The 19,218-nt window shown below is 50.0% G+C and overlaps 2 protein-coding genes, 1 long non-coding RNA gene and 1 pseudogene across 6 annotated transcripts in view; 3 read left to right on the top strand and 1 right to left on the bottom strand.

The window, feature by feature from the left end:
• LOC118532140 (transmembrane emp24 domain-containing protein 11) overlaps positions 1 to 8,377 on the top strand; it is a 19,801-nt gene extending 11,424 nt beyond the window's left edge. Inside the window, exons 2-5 of the mRNA XM_036086535.2 lie at positions 3,133 to 3,233; positions 6,292 to 6,417; positions 7,129 to 7,275; positions 8,228 to 8,377. Of these exons, the coding sequence (XP_035942428.2) occupies positions 3,133 to 3,233; positions 6,292 to 6,417; positions 7,129 to 7,275; positions 8,228 to 8,377 (524 nt within the window). The remainder of the gene's footprint in view (positions 1 to 3,132; positions 3,234 to 6,291; positions 6,418 to 7,128; positions 7,276 to 8,227) is intronic.
• LOC118532141 (uncharacterized) overlaps positions 1 to 10,457 on the bottom strand; it is a 20,462-nt gene extending 10,005 nt beyond the window's left edge. For both annotated transcript variants that reach the window (XR_013446225.1, XR_004915581.2), the window contains exon 1: positions 10,319 to 10,457. This is a non-coding gene — a long non-coding RNA (uncharacterized LOC118532141). The remainder of the gene's footprint in view (positions 1 to 10,318) is intronic.
• The window catches only part of RNF212 (ring finger protein 212), a 39,109-nt gene continuing 30,215 nt past the window's right edge, over positions 10,325 to 19,218 (top strand). For both annotated transcript variants that reach the window (XM_078068284.1, XM_078068285.1), the window contains exons 1-2: positions 10,325 to 10,553; positions 14,201 to 14,262. In XM_078068284.1, coding sequence (XP_077924410.1) covers positions 10,445 to 10,553; positions 14,201 to 14,262 — 171 coding nt within the window. In that variant the 5' untranslated portion in view covers positions 10,325 to 10,444. The remainder of the gene's footprint in view (positions 10,554 to 14,200; positions 14,263 to 19,218) is intronic.
• On the top strand, positions 10,496 to 19,218 carry LOC118532137 (procathepsin L pseudogene; annotated as a pseudogene). The gene is made up of 3 exons (XR_013446224.1): positions 10,496 to 10,553; positions 14,201 to 14,262; positions 15,867 to 19,218. The product of XR_013446224.1 is annotated as a procathepsin L pseudogene (transcript).

Below are 19,218 nucleotides of genomic sequence, written 5' to 3'. Positions count from 1 at the left end.
TTCTCCTTTAGGATTTTGATGGACTCCTGTCTCACATTGAGGTCTTTCAACCATTTGGAGTCTATTTTTGTGTGTGGTGTAAGGAAATGGTCCAGTTTCATTCTTCTGCACGTGGCTGTCCAATTTTCCCAACACCATTTGTTGGAGAGACTGTCTTTTTTCCATTGGACATTCTTGCCTGCTTTGTCAAAGATTAGTTGACCATAGAGTTGAGGGTCCATTTCTGGGCTCTCTATTCTGTTCCATTGATCTATGTGTCTGTTTTTGTGCCAGTACCATACTGTCTTGATGATGACAGCTTTGTAATAGAGCTGGAAGTCCGGAATTGTGATGCCGCCAGCTTTGCTTTTCTTTTTCAACATTCCTCTGGCTATTCGGGTCTTTTCTGGTTCCATACAAATTTTAGGATTATTCCATTTCTTTGAAAAAAGCTGATGGTATTTTGATAGGGATTGCATTGAATGTGTAGATTGCTCTAGGTAGGATTGACATCTTCAAAATATTTGTTCTTCTGATCCATGAGAATGGAACGTTCTTCCATTTCTTTGTATCTTCCTGCTATTCAACATAGTACGAGAAGTCCTAGCCATAGCAATCAGACAAAAAAATAAAAGGCATCAGAATCGGCAAAGAAGAAGTCAAACTCTCACTGTTTGCAGATGATATGATACTTTATGTGGAAAATCCAAAGACTCCACCCCAAAACTGCTAGAATTCATACAGGAATTCAGTAAAGTGGCAAGATATAAAATCAGTGCACAGAAATCAGTGGCATTCCTATGCACCAACAACAAGACAGAAGAAAAAGAAATTAAGGAGTTGATCCCATCTACAATTGCGCCCAAAACCATAAGATACCGAGGAATAAATCTAACCAAAGAGGTAAAGCATCTGTAATCAGAGAACTATAAAAGTGATACTTTTTAAAAGACCATCGGGAGTCAGTACAGAACATACATTAATACCAGTTAAAAGCTGCGGGGACAAAGGGCCAGCACAAGTCAAAGATGCCTTCGACTAAGCGCAGGACCGGCTGAGAGGTTGCTGCCGATGCTCCCCTCCCAGGAAATGGGATCTGCAGGGCTCCCGACCCCAGTGCCTCACTTTGTAGGGGCGGCCCTACAGTCAGCACCCAGGGACATTCCTGTCTGAGGCCCCTGTCAGCGACTAGTGTCCTTGCCTTCCAGGGAGGCCCGTGGCCCCGGACCCGGGGCTCCGGGCTCTGGAATCAGACTAGCTGGTGCTAATTCGGCCTCTACAGCTCTCGAGCTACGTGACCTCATCCGGGATTCAGTTTCCAACCTGTAAAGTCGGGACAATAATGCAGAACACAACACCCTTTACAACCTCCTCCACTTGCGCCTGGTCCGAGTGATTCCATTCTGGATCCTGCACGCTTGTCCCCACACAACCAATATTGCAGACTGAAAGCCACATCGTTCCACTCCCTCGACCCACCGCTTCCCCAGGCCCTTACAATGAAGATGCAGGCGCTCCGTGATCGGGCCCTGCCCACTCCCACCACATCTCACACCATTCTCTCCCCGCGCTCCTCACTGCAGCCACTCCGCAGTTCCTTGGGTCCCCAGGCATGCTCCTGCCCCAGGACCTTGGCATGCAACCCCGCATGGAACCATCTTTCCCCAGAAGGAGCCAGCATTGTGTGGTAGAAAGGGGAAAGCCCCGACCCTGCTGCGTTGAATCTTGACTCGGCCACTTGCTAGCTGTGTGACCTAAGCAAATTACTTTTTCTATCTTTTGGTTTCATCATAGGCAAAATTGTCATAAAATAGTATCACTGGGGTGCCTTCGTGGCCCAATCAGTTGGACGTTGGATTCTCGGTTTCGGCTCAGGTCATGATCTTGGGGCTGTGGGATCGAGCCCCACGTGGGGCTCCGTGCTCAGTGCAGAGTCTGCTTGGGATTCTCTCTCCCTCTGCCCCTGCCTCCCCCCTTTAAAATAAATAAATAAATCTTTAAAAATGTATAATATCACTTACATAGTGTTGTCATGAAAATTCAGACTATGTGTATAAATTCCTTAGAATGCTTGGCAAATCGTTAGCACTGAGTGTGATGTAGAGATATAATTTAAACATATTTGTAAGTATACTTAGTGTAAAATATATACATATTTTCCTCCCCTGTTCCTTTGGGTCTTTGCTCAAACTTCAGAGAAGCATTTGCTGACTTCCCCATATAATACTCAAAGTCTCCTATCCCTTTTACTTGCTTTCGCTCACAGCATTCTTAACATCTCCCACATTAAATACTTATTTCCTTGCTGTCTGTACAAAAGCTCCATGGAAACAAAGAGAGTGTCTATTTTGTTCACTTCTGTCCTCAGCTCCGAGAACAGGGCTCTTGCCGTGGAAGGAGCTCATTACATACGTATCAACTGACTTGGTGAAGGAATAAAAATACCTCCTTGGAGCACATGAAGAACCAGTGGGATGACATGTTAAGTGCTCAGTATGGTACCTGGCACGCACAGGGCACCGTTAGCTATTTTTCGATGGCTTTCAATAAACACGAACTCTTTTTTCATTACCATTGTACCTTGCAAGGGCTCAAGGGGCAAGTTAAGCCATGTGATGCTTCCATATACTAAAAGGAGGAAGTGGGAGGCTCTTTCGGTGACGACACCAACTTTAGCAGGAGCCTCCGAAGGCAGGCATAGGAAGGACTCTACAGGATACACCTATGCCTTAGGAAGGAATCGTGTCGGTGAGTTAGAGGAGGAAGAAACCAAAGACGATCTGCTGGTGACACTGGGAAAGTGCTGACCCACACGAAGTTTACATTCTAGATAGAAAGCTTTCACGGGCTTTTTAGTTTTTCAGTAGTCCTCGGAACTCTGAGACTTAGGAGGGATACATATTATCCCCATTTTCCGAGGGAGCTGAGTCCAGAGTGGTGCAGTCAGAGGGGAGCAACAGTGAGGGCTGGACCAAGAGCCCACGCCTTCCCCTTTACCCCGGGGTCTTACCACTTGGCTACGTGACCTCATCACCACGCTCACAGTATTTTGTGATTTGGATAATTTGAACAAAGTAAATTCATGTATCAGTAATCATGTGCAACTATTTCCTCCACCTATTTTATAATAAATGTCTTACGTTTTTGAAACAGTGACTTTCAAGATACAGCAATGGGACATACGCAGACAAGATTTCCTTGAATCTGCTCCTGGCTTGGGAATGTTTGTGACTGTTAGAACTTACAATGATGAGGTAAAATATTCTTTTATGTTTTGTTACTAAAATTTTTAATTTGCTAAAATTCATATATCATGTATCCCCTCAAACTTTAAGAAAAACCTCCGCATAAGCACTCATTAACCAGAACTGACAATTTTTAATGTGTCTAGTCCTGAATAAAGGGACTACACAGAGACGTGGAAAGTGCCTGCCTTCAATGAGCCTATCGTCTAGCTCAAGAGCAGAGACCTTAACATAAAATATTTCAGAACAATGTAAATGATGGGCCTCATGCTCATCATCCTGAGATTCGCTGGTCTTGCTGGGCCACAGTCTCCCCCCTCCTCCGTGGCAGCCCCTCGGTCTGTTGGGTCTCCCTGGCCACTTCCTCATTAGGGGGTTAGCAGGAGTAGAAGAGGTACCAGGATCCAGTGGAGAGAATGTGAATGTTGGAGTCAGAGCCAAGCTCAAGTGTAGACTGTTCAGCAGGTTGTTGACTGCTCCAGTCCTCAGTCTTCTCATCTCTACAGTGGGTGTTAACAGTGACCTCTGTGCCCCGCCGTGCCAGCTCAAGATCCTGACTTGCTCAGTCCAATCACTCAAACACAGTTGTGAGAACGACTTCCCTTTGGACTTAGAGCTGCCCTGGGGATGTGCCCATGGGACAGCAGGACGGGTGGCAAAACCTCATAGACCAGAACAGGCATCTCCTCTGGGGAGGAGAGGATACAAAGTTCCTGTTCTCGTTAAACTGGATGATTGCCTGATCCGAGCTCAGGAGACATCCTGACACCTCCACTCCTGTGGAGACTGGGAGTGGGGTCACTGGAGAGACTCCCCTCCAGCTGGATGGATGGGACCCTTGAGCCTGGCTGCTATGGCACCTTCTCCTGGGGCACCTAGCACCTGCCTGACGGTGGTTCTGCTGGGCCTGTCCGTGTAGCTACCTCCCCTCCCTACAGCCTGCCTCCCGGGCTTTTTGCCTGGTTATACAAAAACCCAATTCTCCTCTGTTCTTTCATGAGCAATCTGGAAATGTCTCCATGGCTTATTAAACGCTGAATCCAAATTTTAGTTGAGCTAAAAACCGTCACAGAACATCCCAGTCACTATTTTTAAGACAGAGAAGGTTCATTCTTCAAAAATGAAATGGAGCCCAATGCAGGGCTTGAACTCATGACGATGAGATCAAGACCTGCACTGAGATCAAGAGTCAGATGCTTAACCGACTGAGCCACCCAGGCACCCCGAAATCTGCTAATATTCTTATTGAGGATCCCTTGTGTGTGACCATTATGAAGGTCCTCGATATTTGGAGGACAGGGTCCTTTTTGCCCACCCTGGCTTCCACATGCTGCGTGCAGGTTGTCCAGCAACTCACACACATCGGCCTGCCACCTGGCGGGGGTGGGGACGAGGACGGGTAGCTGCTCCCGTGCTCGGAGCTGACAGCGACCAAAGTTAACCACAATTTACCACACGAGGCTTCCCCTGGAAATTGCAAGCCTTCAATAGACTCCGTAGTTCCAAAATAGCTACATCAGACGGATTCTAACGGTGTAATTGTGGTCTGGATGGGAAGACAGACTCCTGGTGCTGCCTACCTCACCATCTTCCCAGAATCCCCTCCTAGTTCAAAACGTTTTTAAATTTCTCTTAGGATTTCTTCCTCAAACCATGTGTTATTTAGAAATGTGCTTAATCTCGACATATTTTGGGATCTTTGTTATTGATTTCTACTTTAACTCCATTGTGTTCTGAGAGCAGACTTTGTGTGGTTTCTGTTACCGTCATTATTTATTGAAATACAGTTGATGGGTTTCTACTATTTTAAATGTGTTCATGTGCTTGGTGGCCAGAACGGGTCTGTCTTGGTGAGTGCGCCAGGTGAGCTTGAGGACGTGCGTGTTCTGCTGTTGCTGGATGAAGCCGGCTGTACTCGTACGCCATGTGCAGGTGACGGACGGTGCTGCTGAGTCCAGCGATGTCCTTCCTGACCTGCTGCTGGACCTGCCCGCTCCTGCCAGAGGGGCGTCGGAGACCCCAGCTTCAACAGCAGACTCTCCTCCTCCTCCTGCAGTCCTGTCAGTTTTTGCCTCATGTATTTTGCTTGGTTGTTAGGTGCTTACCCATTAAGGATTGTTTTGTCTTCTTGGATAATTGACCTCTTCGTCTTTATGTAATGCCCCATTATGTAATTATCCCTGATAATCTTCCTGGATCTGAAGTCTACTGTGTCTGACGTTAATATGAGCATTCCGGCTTTTTTTGTAAGGTTAAAGTTAGCATATACATCTTTTTCCATCCCTTAACTTTTAATCTACATGTGTCTTTCTATTTCAAGTGGGTTTCTTGTAGACAACATAGGGTTTTTTTGATCCACTCTGTGTGTGTTCTTCAGAATCTTCTTCTAAACTTATAGAAACACACACACACATCTGTACCTTGACAAATGATTTTTTTAATAAAAAATAGGGCCCTATACACACTACTGTAGTGCAGGATATTGGGGACAGGACACATATGGGTACAGTAGTCTCTTCTTTGCCCCATAACATTCCTTTATTTGGATTTGCCTAAATTTAGTCAATCCCCTACTAAAAGGTACTAAAGTAATTTCAAGAATGCAACTTTGCCATTACAAAAAACACCACACTGAATATCACTTTACATATAATTTTGTCTACTTGTGCATTTCCATAGAATAAGTTCCTGTAGGTAGAATCACTGAGTCAGTGGTCACATACAGTTTAATTTTTAATACATATTGCTGAACTGCTTTCCAAATGGTTGTTCAACTTACATTTCCAAATCAGTGTTTAGAAATAGTATTTCTCAATACTATCCCTGGACACTTTTATTTAAATCTTTGCCAATCTGATAGCAAATAAGGGCTATCTTACTCGGGGGGGGGGGGGGGTGTGCGCACGCGCACATTGTTTTTACCAACAAGGATAAATATTTTTGATGTTTATTGACCATTTCTTCTTTAGGAACTGCACAGTTCTTACTAAACTAACAGGGGAGATCTATTTTTAAGAAGGAAAAGTAGAGAATAATAAACTTAAACTATGGAAATCCTTAATCCTAGGTATTATTGTCCAAGTTATATGGCCCACAAGGAAGGTTCTATTTTACTTCACATTCACCTGGCGAACACATCATTTGCTTGGAATCTAATTCTACGAGGCTTGTGTCGTTTGGTGGGAGTAAGCTGGTGAGTATACGCCTCCCATGTCCTTGTTGATGAACAGAGCATCAGCACTATTCAGGCATGACGTTGGTATGCAGAACCATTACACCCGGACTGGCTAGAAACTTATTAAAGTCCTGTGCCCAGATCTCAGTGCAGCAACCAAAGAGGGAGCTGGAGAGCTTGGAAGGGGTTCAAAGGAGAGCTACAGCGTTGATTAAAGGCCTTGAAAAACAAGAACCATGAGGGAAGGTTAAAAGAACTGTGATTACTCAGGCCTGAAAACAAGCAAAGACTGGAGGGTAAATTAACAATGGAATTCCAATAAATAAAACTCTTATATGGCAGATGGTGATCGGTTATTTTCTAAACGGGCTGAGAGCAGACGAAGGAAATCTGTACTTTAGGATCAGAAATTTAGTCATATGTAAAGGAAATTTTCCTAAAAGTAATCAAATTCTTTCAGTGCCAAAAGCATTCACCTAGTAGTAGATTTGATGTTCAGGAGGGTCTAAGTACTCTCTCAGGACCGTGGGTCACCATCTAATGATTATTACATAGGAAGACTGCTGAGTAGGGCAGGGGTAGACAGGCAGTGAGAGATGGAGAACAAAGTGGGGCCTGCTCTTGAAGGGGGGCGTGGAGAGATGCAGGAGAGGAGTTGGGGGACACAACAAGGGAAACGCAGAGTGGAGCGGTTTGAAGAAGGCTTCTTCCTTTCTCCTGTTTGTACAGCGGATCCACTTAGAGGTTCGAGTTGGACGACATGACCTTGACGCAGCCATTGCTCAAGCGAAGGACAAAGTTAATGAAGTTAGCTTTAAGCTGGAACATCTAATTGAGCAAATTGAGCAAATAGTCAAAGAACAGAACTATCAAAGGGTCAGTGTGCCTATTCAGCTTATTTTATCTCTTCCTGCCGGGAACACAATTCTGGAGACAAAGCCCCCAAACCACAGAAAGGATAAACTGCCTGTTCCTCGGTCATTCTCTCTGAGCTAGCACTGTGGGGACACTCGGGGTGAAGGGAAAGAACAATCTTTCACTATCTGCCAGACTGTGAGCTCCTCTAGGAAAGGGGACTGCAGCTCATTGGCCTCTGGGTTGTGGGCTTAATAGAACGAATAAATGCTCCCAAACACACCCAACATGTATGAAGAGGCTCAGTATGCCCATTTTCTAGATCAGTTTTATTCTTGTGACACTGTGTGTTTCCCGGGTCACTGTGCTCAGTGGACTCTGGTCAGACATGGGGTCAAATCCAGACTCCAGTTTCCTCACCTGGAAAATAAGAGGAGGACAGTGCCCAGCTTGAAGTAAAGTAAGGACACCAATCTTGAAAATCTATCACTGTTGGCTGACATTCACTTGCTCGATGGTGAGAAATAAAATGAATAAGATAATAGATCAAATAGCATCTATTTTTTCATCAAAATACAAAAATATGTTTTATTTAAGGTTGATTCTTAATCCTTATTTTTATTTTTTTTAAAGATTTTATTTACTTATTTGTCAGAGAGCAAGAGAGAGCGCACAAGCAGAGAGAGAGGGAGAAGCAGACTTCCCGCGGAGCAGGGAGCCCGATGCGGGGCTCTATCCCAGGACCCTGGGATCATGACCTGAGCCAAAGGCAGACGCTTAACGTCTGAGCCACCCAGGCATCCCTAATCCTTGTCTTTAGCTAACAACATACCCTGACTTAGAAAATCAGATACTGTACTTTGGTATATTAACTGGGAAATATTAAATATCTTCAAAGCATACAGCACCTTCCCCTCAAATTCACAGTTAAATACTGTAAGAAACTAAACCTGCCTATTTCTCTTCCATATAGGACCGTGAAGAAAATTTTCGAATGATCAGTGAAGATACAAATAGCAATGTTTTATGGTGGGCTTTTGCACAAACATTAATCTTTATCTCAGTCGGAATTTTCCAAATGAAATACCTTAAAGACTTCTTTATAGCTAAGAAACTCGTTTAAAATGTTAATAAAGACAAACAACTACCTGCTAATTTACATGTTTGAGTTAACCAATCAAAATACATTCATAACCATGTACTGCTTTTATGATTTCAAAGATGATCAGAGATTGAAATTAATGTTACACTGATAAAATATTACTTTAACTATGTAGCCTTTGAGCTTGATAGAATAAGCACATCATCCAGTTCTTACTTTAGCTTGGTGTAGATCAGCACTGTCCCATAGAAATAAAATGTAAGCTACATATGTAAATTTTAAGTTTTCTGGTTGCCACATTAAAAAGGTTTTTTTTAGAAGGGTAAAATTAACCCTAGTGTATTTAACCCAAAACACCAAAAATATTACCATCTTAATTTGTAAACAGTAAAGTTACTGAGATAGTTCATGTTGCTTTTCCGATACAAAGTCTGAGAAACCCAAGCATGTGCTACACTCAAAGCACAGGTCAGTTTGGCCCAGCGCATTTCAAGGGCCCAGTGGTCACATGACATTCACAGCTAGGACACTGGACAAAGGGAGAACGCCCTTTCCCCGCCACTGTATTCCTCTCGGCAAGACCCATCCTGGACCTCTGCTTTCTCTACTTCCCTGCACGACAGCGCCCTTGTCCACACAAGCAAACGGCCCGGGTTTCTCTGCACCAGGTTTTCTCACTTGGGCCCCAGCAGGCACCTGCATGTGGATGGAAACTCCGCTCCCCAAGCCATGGAGGGCGCCATCCGAGGAGTGCCGCTGTGAAATGTCACCTCCATCTGCTTTCTCTAGCTGTTCACTCTGAAATAGGGACACGCTCACTGCACGAGGCAAGAGCAGCACCAGGAGCCCCCGCCCCCCAGCTCCATGCGGCCAGTGCCCCGGACAGGGACCCCCTAGCCCCACCCCAGGTCCAGCCCTTCACGCACGTGGCAGGTGCCCCAGCTCCACGCGGCCAGTGTCCGGGACAGGGACCCTCCAGCCCCACCCCAGGTCCAGCCCTTCACGCACGTGGCAGGTGCCCCAGCTCCACGCGGCCAGTGTCCGGGACAGGGACCCTCCAGCCCCACCCCAGGTCCAGCCCTTCACGCACGTGGCAGGTCCCCCAGCTCCACGCGGCCAGTGTCCGGGACAGGGACCCTCCAGCCCCACCCCAGGTCCAGCCCTTCACGCACGTGGCAGGTCCCCCAGCTCCACGCGGCCAGTGTCCGGGACAGGGACCCTCCAGCCCCACCCCAGGTCCAGCCCTTCACGCACGTGGCAGGTCCCCCAGCTCCACGCGGCCAGTGCCCCGGACCGGGAACACCCCGAACTCCGGGTCAGGCCCTTCACGCACGTGGCAGGGCTACAGCGACGGCGGCCTGGCCCTGCCCACCTCTACCAAGGGCTGCAAACCGCAGGCCCAGGCCGCCGCCACCGCCCGTCCTGGCCCAGCCCAGTCCACCCGCCCGCCCCGCTGGTCTGCTCTGTCCTCCCCGCTCCCCCATGTCAGTCCGTCCAGGATCCCCGGCCTCTCGGGTCCGCCCCGTGTCCCTGCCCTGCCCGCCCCCATCACGGAGGGTGCTGGGTGCACACACAGTCTCCCCGCGCTCATCTCCGCGCCCCCGCGCCCCCGGCCTTGCGGAGGCATGGAAGGGCACCGCCCCGCTCCGCGCCCTCCCGGCGCGCCCATGTCGGCCTAGACGACCACACGCTGCTCCGCAGACGGGTCACCGAGGGTCGCGATGAAGGAATGAGGGAGGCCCGGCCCTGGTGTGCGTGTTGCGCCTTTGCACGTGCAGCCGGAACAGCCTGAGGGGAGAAGAATCTAATACACACACACACACACACACACACACACACACACACACACACACACACACACACACACACACACACACACACACACACACACACACACACACACACACACACACACACACACACACACCCCACCCCCACCCCCACCCCCGTCCCGGTTGGTACCTTCCAGCACGGGTTTTGGCGGGAGCCGTGCTCCTCTCCCGTGCGCAGGCGCGGGGTGACCAGCTCCAGTCTGCGCAGGTGCAGAAGCTCGGAGGCGGCTTCCGGGCTGGGCCGCGGCGGGGCGGCATGGCCGGCTGGGTGTTCTGCAATCGCTGCTTCCAGCCGCCGCACCGCACGTCCTACTTCAGTCTGACCAGCTGTGGCCACGTGTACTGCGACGTCTGCCTGGGCAAAGGTGAGGGCGGGCGGGGCCCCCAGACCAGGCCTGCGGCCCCCCCTCGGGCACGGAGCCGGCGGGGCCGCGGGGGCCGCGGGGGCGGCAGAGCGCGGTGGTCTTAGCCCCGGGGGCGGCGCTCGCTGGCCTGGGAAGGCCGCGTGAACCCGGTCCCTGGGACGAGGATGCGCGCAAAGCCCAGCGCAGGGCCCGGGCGCGTGCTCACCTGGCCTCAGCGGGTGTGGAGCCGGGCAGAAGCCAGTGTGGACGGGCCCGTGCAGCTCGGGGGGCCGCGGAGAGCGCGTGGGCAAAGCAGGCCTGCGGGGTGCCCGGCCTGTTCCCGCGGCCAGGAGGAAGCCGCTGTTCTAAGCAGCTTGGTGACGCCATCAGACGCGTATTTTTCTTTTCACGGGATGTTCTCACTGAAGCATAAAGCAGAGAAAGTGCGTGAATGGACGGCACAGTGAGTTTTTCCGGAGTGAGTTTGCCTGTGAACCCGCTCGCCGGGTGAGGCGGCCGCGTCCGCAGTGGTCCCCGCGGCCCTGCTGTCCGGCAGGGTGGCTCGCCGTGAGTGCCCTGAGCGCCCAGCAGGATCGGCCCCGCCGCGCGCGCTCCTTCCGTGCCGGGGCTGAGGCTCGGGCCCCCATCGGCCGCCGGGGTTCTGCGGAGAGCCGTCCACGGGATCGGACGCCGGGCTTCTGCGGAGAGCCGTCCACGGGATCGGACGCCGGGCTTCTGGGGAGAGCCGTCCACGGGATCGGACGCCGGGCTTCTGCGGAGAGCCGTCCACGGGATCGGCCGCCGGGGTTCTGCGGAGAGCCGTCCACGGGATCGGACGCCGGGGTTCTGCGGAGAGCCGTCCACGGGATCGGACGCCGGGCTTCTGGGGAGAGCCGTCCACGGGATCGGCCGCCGGGGTTCTGCGGAGAGCCGTCCACGGGATCGGACGCCGGGGTTCTGCGGAGAGCCGTCCACGGGATCGGACGCCGGGGTTCTGCGGAGAGCCGTCCACGGGATCGGACGCCGGGGTTCTGCGGAGAGCCGTCCACGGGATCGGACGCCGGGGTTCTGCGGAGAGCCGTCCACGGGATCGGCCGCCGGGGTTCTGCGGAGAGCCGTCCACGGGATCGGACGCCGGGCTTCTGGGGAGAGCCGTCCACGGGATCGGACGCCGGGGTTCTGCGGAGAGCCGTCCACGGGATCGGACGCCGGGGTTCTGCGGAGAGCCGTCCACGGGCAGAGGCTGGGGAGGCAGCTGAGGGCACAGCGTGGGCGTCACGACAGCCAGGAACACGTTGGGGAGCGAGCACATGGGTGACGATGGAAGGTACTGGAGTGAGGAGAGGGCCGAGGGCGGGGGAGCTCGGACGGGGCTTCCTCTGGGAAGAGCATCTCTTAAGACGGTGACGGTAGGAGAAGGTGTGGGGGGAAGAAAGCAGAGCTTGTGGACTTGGCGTCCCAGGGCAGCGCCAGAGCCGGAACCTCCCACGGAGTTAGTGGTGTGGGTGAGCTTGGGTGAGGACGGCGCAGGCAGGTCTGTGTTCACAGATTTGGGGACGGGTTCATGGCCTTGGGCAGGCTGATTCCCACGGCTCTTTTTTTGAAGCACGGTCCAGTAGCCCAAGGTCATTCCTCCAAAAAGCCACCAATGCTGGGACACACAAAAAACCGTGGAAGGGCTTGAGGGTGGAGCACTGACCACAGCTCCTTAGCTGTTTACTGACTGTGGCTCAGGGGTGAGCCCTCCTTAAGCTCTGGTGTACATCCTTCCAGACTTTTTCCTACGGATACAGATTGGTACTGTGTGTATACCAGTTGTAGTTACCTGAGTTTATTAATAGGACATGGAGCTCTTTTCACGTTAAAGTAAGTCTGTATCATTATTTTTAAGGCTGCGTGATGCATCTTTTAGTTGCTGCGCCATGATTTATTTAACTGATTCCCTACTAACAGCTCTGCGTGTTTCCTAATATTTTGCTGTTAAGCACCACTTGTTCACTTGTGTGGTTTTTCCCTTTGGGGTATCCAGAAGGGTGGGGCTGCTGCCCTGGGGTGTGTGCATTAGCACTTAGGACCAGGCACCCAGAAAGGTGGCTGCCCCCTGTCCCCAGCATGGATGGCCGGCATTTTCATTTCATACGTTAGCGTCAGTCTGCACTTTCGCCAACTACTCATTTGGGCCCTTTCACACCTTTTATTGGAGCGCTTATGTTTAATAGGTTTGTAAGCACTGTTTGTGAATGTCAGTTTGCCTACCCATCAGCTGCAGACGGATCCTCTCTGTCAAGTCTCTTCCTTCCCTGCCCTCAATGCAACTCGTGGATTTTTAGGAGCCAGCTCTGTTCATCTTTGACTCCATGGCTTCTGGCGGTAGTGGTGCTCCGAGGGATCTTGTCCAGAATCCCCGGGAGAGACATAGAGGGCGGGAACATGCTGCCGAGGGTGGGTGCTTTCAGAAGAGGGCCACTTGAACGTGTTTGTAGAGATGGAGGAAAGGGGACAACTCTGGAGGCTGTGGAAGGGAACCCCGTCTTTCTACACAAGGACCCCATCCCACGTGCTGTGGGGATGAGATGAGATGAGACAGAGGAAGAAAGCAGAGGGAGTTGAGTTGTTCTGTGGTAAGTGGAGGAGAGGCAGGAAGATTGAGGTAGGTCATGACTTCTTTCTTGGTAACTGATACGGGGGGCCTGTTTGAACACCCCCCTAGGGAATTGGTGGGATAACACCCAAGAAAAATGGAGGGTTGCCCAGCAGTGCTGCAGCTGGGCAGTGCTGGACTCAAGTCTGTGAATGCACTTCTCAGTTAAGTGATTGTTTCCCTGGTTCTTAGCTGCACTGGACCAGAAGAGGGGGAGACAGAGAGGCCGGGGTTTGGGCTGGGTGCGCTGCTTGGCAGGACGAGGGTGCGGTATTGCCTGGCCGGCTCTGGGCTCCAGGCTGGTTTGTGAGAACGGGAAGCTCCGACGTGTGGGAATGGGGCAGAGCCCAGGATGAGAGGCCCTGCTGCCCCCACTGAAGGCATTTGCCAACGACACCCGGGTGCTCTGGTGCCGCGTGGGGGCAGGCGAGGAAATGCAAGGCTGCCCTGAGCAGCCAGCCACACGGAGGATGGCAGGAGTGGAGAAGAAGTGGTGCAGTAGGTGGGCCTGAGCCAGAGACCCCGGAGAAGAGCAGGTGGGACGTTAGCCCTGTGCTCTCCGGCCAGGAGCTGCCTTATGGGCAGCCAAAGCTCAGCAAATACAGAGCACCTACCCAGCGAGCTGTCTCCTGTCTTGCAGAGGTGAGGCTGAGGGGGCTGAACAAAGCCTTTGCTTCATCTCTTAGACGGGGTGCAAGGAGCTATTTTCATGTTGAATATTTAAAAAATTTTACGTAGGATATCACTACAAAATCTAATTGTAAGAAAATCTGAGATAGATTTAAGTTTGAGTATTGTTGATCTTCACAATCACTATTTTGGGGCATATTGACAAAACAGGAAAAATGGATTATTAGTTGAATGAATCTTTTCAACTCTGTCCACATGCACAGTCTTATCATTCTCTGAACGTGGAAAATGTAAGTGCTATCGTCCTGTATTATTTTGAAGAAATACTGTAATTTGAAGCCTGCACTTACATTCAAAAGCGCTGCTCACTGTAATAAAGTTTGCTTTTCTTTTATAGGTGGCAAGGAAGAGTGCTTGATTTGCAAAGTCCCTTGTCGCACGGTTTTACTTTCAAAACATGTAAGTTGAAATATGTATTATTTGGATATTAATCAGTGTTTTTTTTTTTAATTCAAGATTCAGTTTTTAGTCATTTGGGGGGGTCTGAAATTTTGTTTCATTTTGCTAGGTTAATTAGAAGATCTTACAAGATTTCTGAGTAAAGTACAATTAGGATTTGGTTTTGAATACCTCGTACAACTTTCTTTTTTAACCATAGATTGGCCCTATGTGTAGTTTGCTGTGCTGAGTTCTGGGAAATGAAGATGAGTTGAGTAGGTTTCTTCAGCACAATACAAGCTCCTTAAGAAGGAGATAGAGTCTGGATTTCCATGGGGGTCATATCTAATTAAGAGGGTTGGAGGAAAGGAAGTTTAAAGTGGGTTACTGTTGTAGTAGGCTTAAAACACGGTCTTTTGTCCTCTCTGTGAAATACGTCAGTGTCACCTATTTGCTTTAAATTTAGTTGCAAATAATTATTCTCTTTATACTTAGGTTCTAAGGTACATATTTGATCTGATGTTTTAATCTATAACCATCATTTTTTGCTGATTACACATATAATACGAAGTCATGCAAGACTTAAACGATACAGAAAATCATAATGGAGAAAAATCTTGTTTCCCACAGATATCCACAAGCAGGGGTATAGTTATTGCTGTGTGTGTTACTGTGACTTATTTTTTTACAAAATGGTGTTTTCTCAGTTGACTTGGTATTTTTGGCACACCCACACTCTGAAAAGACTGCATAGCATTTCAGTGTTGTCCTGGGGGGAGGGTAGTTTTTCACTGTTTCAATTTTACAGTGAATATTTTTTTACTATGTTTCTGCATATGTATAAGAACATTTCTGTAGCATAAATTCCTAGGAGTGGAAAAATAAGGGCACAGACTTAAGTGTTTAAACTTAATAGAAAGCGCTTTATTTCCCTTAAGAAATGTGCCAGTTTAAACCCTTGGCCGTAGAGCCGGGTTCTGCTGGGTCGCGCAGCTGGTCGGGCTTGCCTTTGAGGGAGGGGGCGCCCCTGGCCTTTCCCTGCCCCTGGCCTTTCCCTGCCCTCCTGGGCCCTACTCTCCATTCATTTATTTTCTCTTTTCTTTTCTAGAAGTGTATTTAGAGAGATCTGTTTCCTTCTGTTTCCTGCTGTTGTACATCACTTTGAGCATTGTTTTTATCATTTCTAGATAGTCTTTAATCTCTCTTTTAACTTCCTTTTCGACTCAAGAATTATTCAGGAGGGGGGCGCCTGGGTGGCTCAGTTGGTTAACCGTCTGCATTCGGCTCAGGTCGTGATCCCGGGGGGGTCCTGGGATCGAGCCCCACGTGGGGCTCCCTGCTCAGTGGGGAGTCTGCTTCTCCCTCTCCCTCTGCCTCTCCACCTGCTTGTGCTCTCTTTCTCTCAAATCAATAAATAAAATCTTAAAAAAAAATTATTCAAGAGAGTGCTCTTTAATTTCTAAGAGGTTAGATTTTATCTTCTCTATTATTTTTGTGGAAAATTTTTAATTTTATGTCTCTGTGACCAGAGAATATGGACATGTGGTTACTTTTTTTAATTGTCAAGATTTTCATTGTGGCTTAATACATAGTAATTGTTAATGTTCTACACATGCTTGAAAAAGTATGTATTCTTTTGTTCTCTGTGCGTGTGAGAGAGTGAAGTTGTTCCCGGCACTGACGCTGTCCCGCACACCTGCGTTCTGTGGGCGCTTCTAGCCGTCTCTCCAGGACCCAGCTCCTCCGTTCTCCATGGGCCACGTGAACGCCCTCCGCCATTCTTCCTGCTTTCCCTCCTGCTTCCTGGAATCTCTTCTCACCTGCATCCAGAGGGATCTGCCAACGTGGGTCGTGTGTCCCAGCTTCCTGGGAGTAAAACCATATCCCCTCATGCCCGTGGCTCTGTGGCCTGGCCTCTGGTGGACACCTGGTCCCCTGGCTGGCGACTCTGCCCTGCCACTGCTCCTGGGGCCAAGCAGCTTCCACCTTCCCCCTCACCCACTGCCTTTAGGTCTCTGCCTACGGCTCTGTGTGACCATACCTTCCTTGACCTGTAGCAGGAAAGACACTTGATATCATGGCACAGTGTACGTGCATTTGCATGCACATGCATCTGTGTGTGTGCACATATGGGAAGTAAGTTTCACCAAACAACTCCTATCCTTGCTAAATGCAGCGCCCCTGATGGTTTCTATTCCAACTGGGTTTTTTGTTGTTGTTAAAACCAAACAGCTTCTGGACTGCAGGACACGCATCTGTGACCGAGACTGCGCAGCTGCACCAGCCACAGGTTTTGGAACATGCGTCCTTCTCTCTTCCTGGCTGCCCTTTGCTTGGGAATGACCACAGCTGCTCCACAGCCCGAGCAGAGCTTAGATGCGCACTGGTCCCGGTGGAAGGCGGCGCACGGAAAACTATATGACGAGAATGAAGAAGGATGGAGGAGAGCAGTGTGGGCGAAGAATATGAAAATGATTGAACGGCACAATCAGGAATACAGCCAAGGGAAACACAGCTTCACGATGGCAATGAACGCCTTTGGTGACCTGACCAATGAAGAATTCAAGCAGGTGATGAATGGCCTTAAAGTCCAGACGCGCAAGGAGGGGAACGTGTTCCAAGCACCTCCCTTTGCTGAGACCCCTTCCTCTGTGGACTAGAGAGAGAAAGGCTACATAACCCCTGTGAAGAATCGGGGTCTGTGTGGTTCTTGTTGGGCCTTTAGTGCAACGGGTGCCCTCAAAGGACAGATGTTCCAGAAAACTGGCAAACTCGTGTCACTGAGTGAGCAGAACCTGGTGGACTGCTCTCAGTCTCAAGGCAACGAGGGCTGCAGTGGTGGCCTGATGGATAACGCCTTCCAGCATGTGAAGGGCAACGGAGGCCTGGACTCGGAGGAGTCCTATCCATACTGTGCACAGGACGGATCCTGCAAATACAAGCCTGAACAGTCTTTCGCCAAGGACGCTGGCTTCACGGACATGCATCAGGATGAGGGGCCCCTTAAGGTGGCGGTGGCAACTGTGGGGCCCATCTCTGCTGCGATCGATGCAAGCCTGGTTACCTTCCAGTTCTATCATAAGGGCATTTGTTATGATCCAAACTGCAGCAGTGAAGACCTGGATCACGGTATTCTGGTGGTTGGCTATGGCTCTCAAGGAGAAGAACCAGAGAACAAAAAATACTGGATTGTCAAGAACAGCTGGGGCACGGACTGGGGCATGCAGGGCTACATACTGATGGCCAAAGACCGGGACAACCACCATGGAATCGCCACCTCAGCCAGTTTTCGCATCGTGTGAGCTGAAGGTATAAAGAAGACTTTGGGGACAAAATATGCAGAAGAGGAATTTTATCTTACAACTGATCATACTTTATTGTGTGGGATAAAACACTTGAACCACTGGAGATCCAACTTGTGATCTGATTTTGTGACTTCTTTAATTGCTGCTTTGAACAGCTTTGTGTGATTGACTTGTCGAAGAACTTTTGAATTTTTATATCTTATATTTATGTATAAAATTTCACCTTTTAAAATAAAACCGTTTCAAAGTAGAAAAAAAAAAACCAAACACACTGTAACGGGCTAAGCTGATCTCCTGGGACCTGCAGTACGAAAGCGGCCCACACCTGCTCCTTTTGCTTCACACACAGGTCACCGCTTATATTTCTTAATTTGTTTGTCATTGAAAAGGGCTGTCACTGTCGCACACACAAAATAGTACACCGCCTTATCTGTCAGGTGGTAGTGGTGAGGGGACAGTGCAGACTGAAGCTGGGGAGCCTGCGGGAACCTGGGAGGGAGGCAGGCAGGTCTGCAGGACAGAGCCTCTGGTGAAAGCAGAGAGCAGAGCAGAAGGATGTGTGGACAAGAAGGGGGTTGCACTTGGACTGCAGTTGGCTGGTTCTCCAGCAGAGATGGAGAGGGGATGGCTGCAGCAGAGGGCTGCAGTGGGGAGGCCCTGAGCCCCGGAGAAGCCAGTGGTGTCCGGGACCTGGAGGCCATGAGTGGTCAGGGCACTAATCCTCATGCTCACTTCACGTAGGGCCCTGGGGAACTGGGAGAGGAGGAAGAACCCCCATTGGGCAGAACTGGGGACTGGAGCTCACTAGACCAGAGGCTCCTCTAGACAGGCGCCCCAGGACACCCACCCACAGGGTCTCTGTGACTGCCCTGTTCTCTTGTCTTCCCCCTGACCTTTGAGGGATGGATTCACTTGTCTGCCCCAGGCCCCAGGTCAGAGGTTGCTCACGGTGGGGATGGGCCTAGTTCCTAGGATGCAGCCCAGATCAGGACCTGGAGGACAAGACCACGTGCCTGCTAGGACCTGGATTTGGTATGAACTCAGAGATGGAGCATTTGGGGGGGGTGACTTTTCTGGGTAAGAGAAGAGAGAAATAGACACCAGCCACTGGAACAGCAGACTGGCCTGACTGGGAGCTGTCCTTGGCCCTGCTGCCCTTTCTGGGCCCCCAGCTAGACTCCATCTCCCCACCTGCTTCCCGTGAGCAATGCCACTCCAAACCTGGCCCCCAAAACAATCTCCTGGAAAGCCCCCAACTCAGCCAAGTGGATGCTGGTGACCCAGCAGGGCAGAACTGCTGGGCCCTGAGTGGAAGACCATCCACCGAGTCCAGCCTTCTGCTAATGTGCGGGCGGGTAATTTCCCCTTAAGCCACTGAGATTGGGAGCTGTCTGTTGCGCAGTTAGCCTGAGTTAGCCTTTGCCCGCCATGTAACTTTCCAAATCAATTTCTTTCGTCAGTTTCCACACACAAGGTCTCTTGGGTATGCACTTCATCAATACTGTGGGTAACATTGAGGTCTCTACAAGGTGGACTCTCCAGGCCATGAGCGCGGCACACCTCCCTTTACTTAGATGTGCTCCAGTGTCAGTAATGGTTTTCTGCACAGAGGCTGTGTGCATCACCGTCAGCTTCACCCTCGGGTATCGATTTGGGATGCTGCCATACTCGT

The sequence above is a fragment of the Halichoerus grypus genome, chromosome 3, assembly GCF_964656455.1.
Source record: "Halichoerus grypus chromosome 3, mHalGry1.hap1.1, whole genome shotgun sequence".
Classification (NCBI taxonomy): Eukaryota; Metazoa; Chordata; class Mammalia; order Carnivora; family Phocidae; genus Halichoerus; species Halichoerus grypus.
This window is presented reverse-complemented; position numbering and strand designations above follow the sequence as displayed.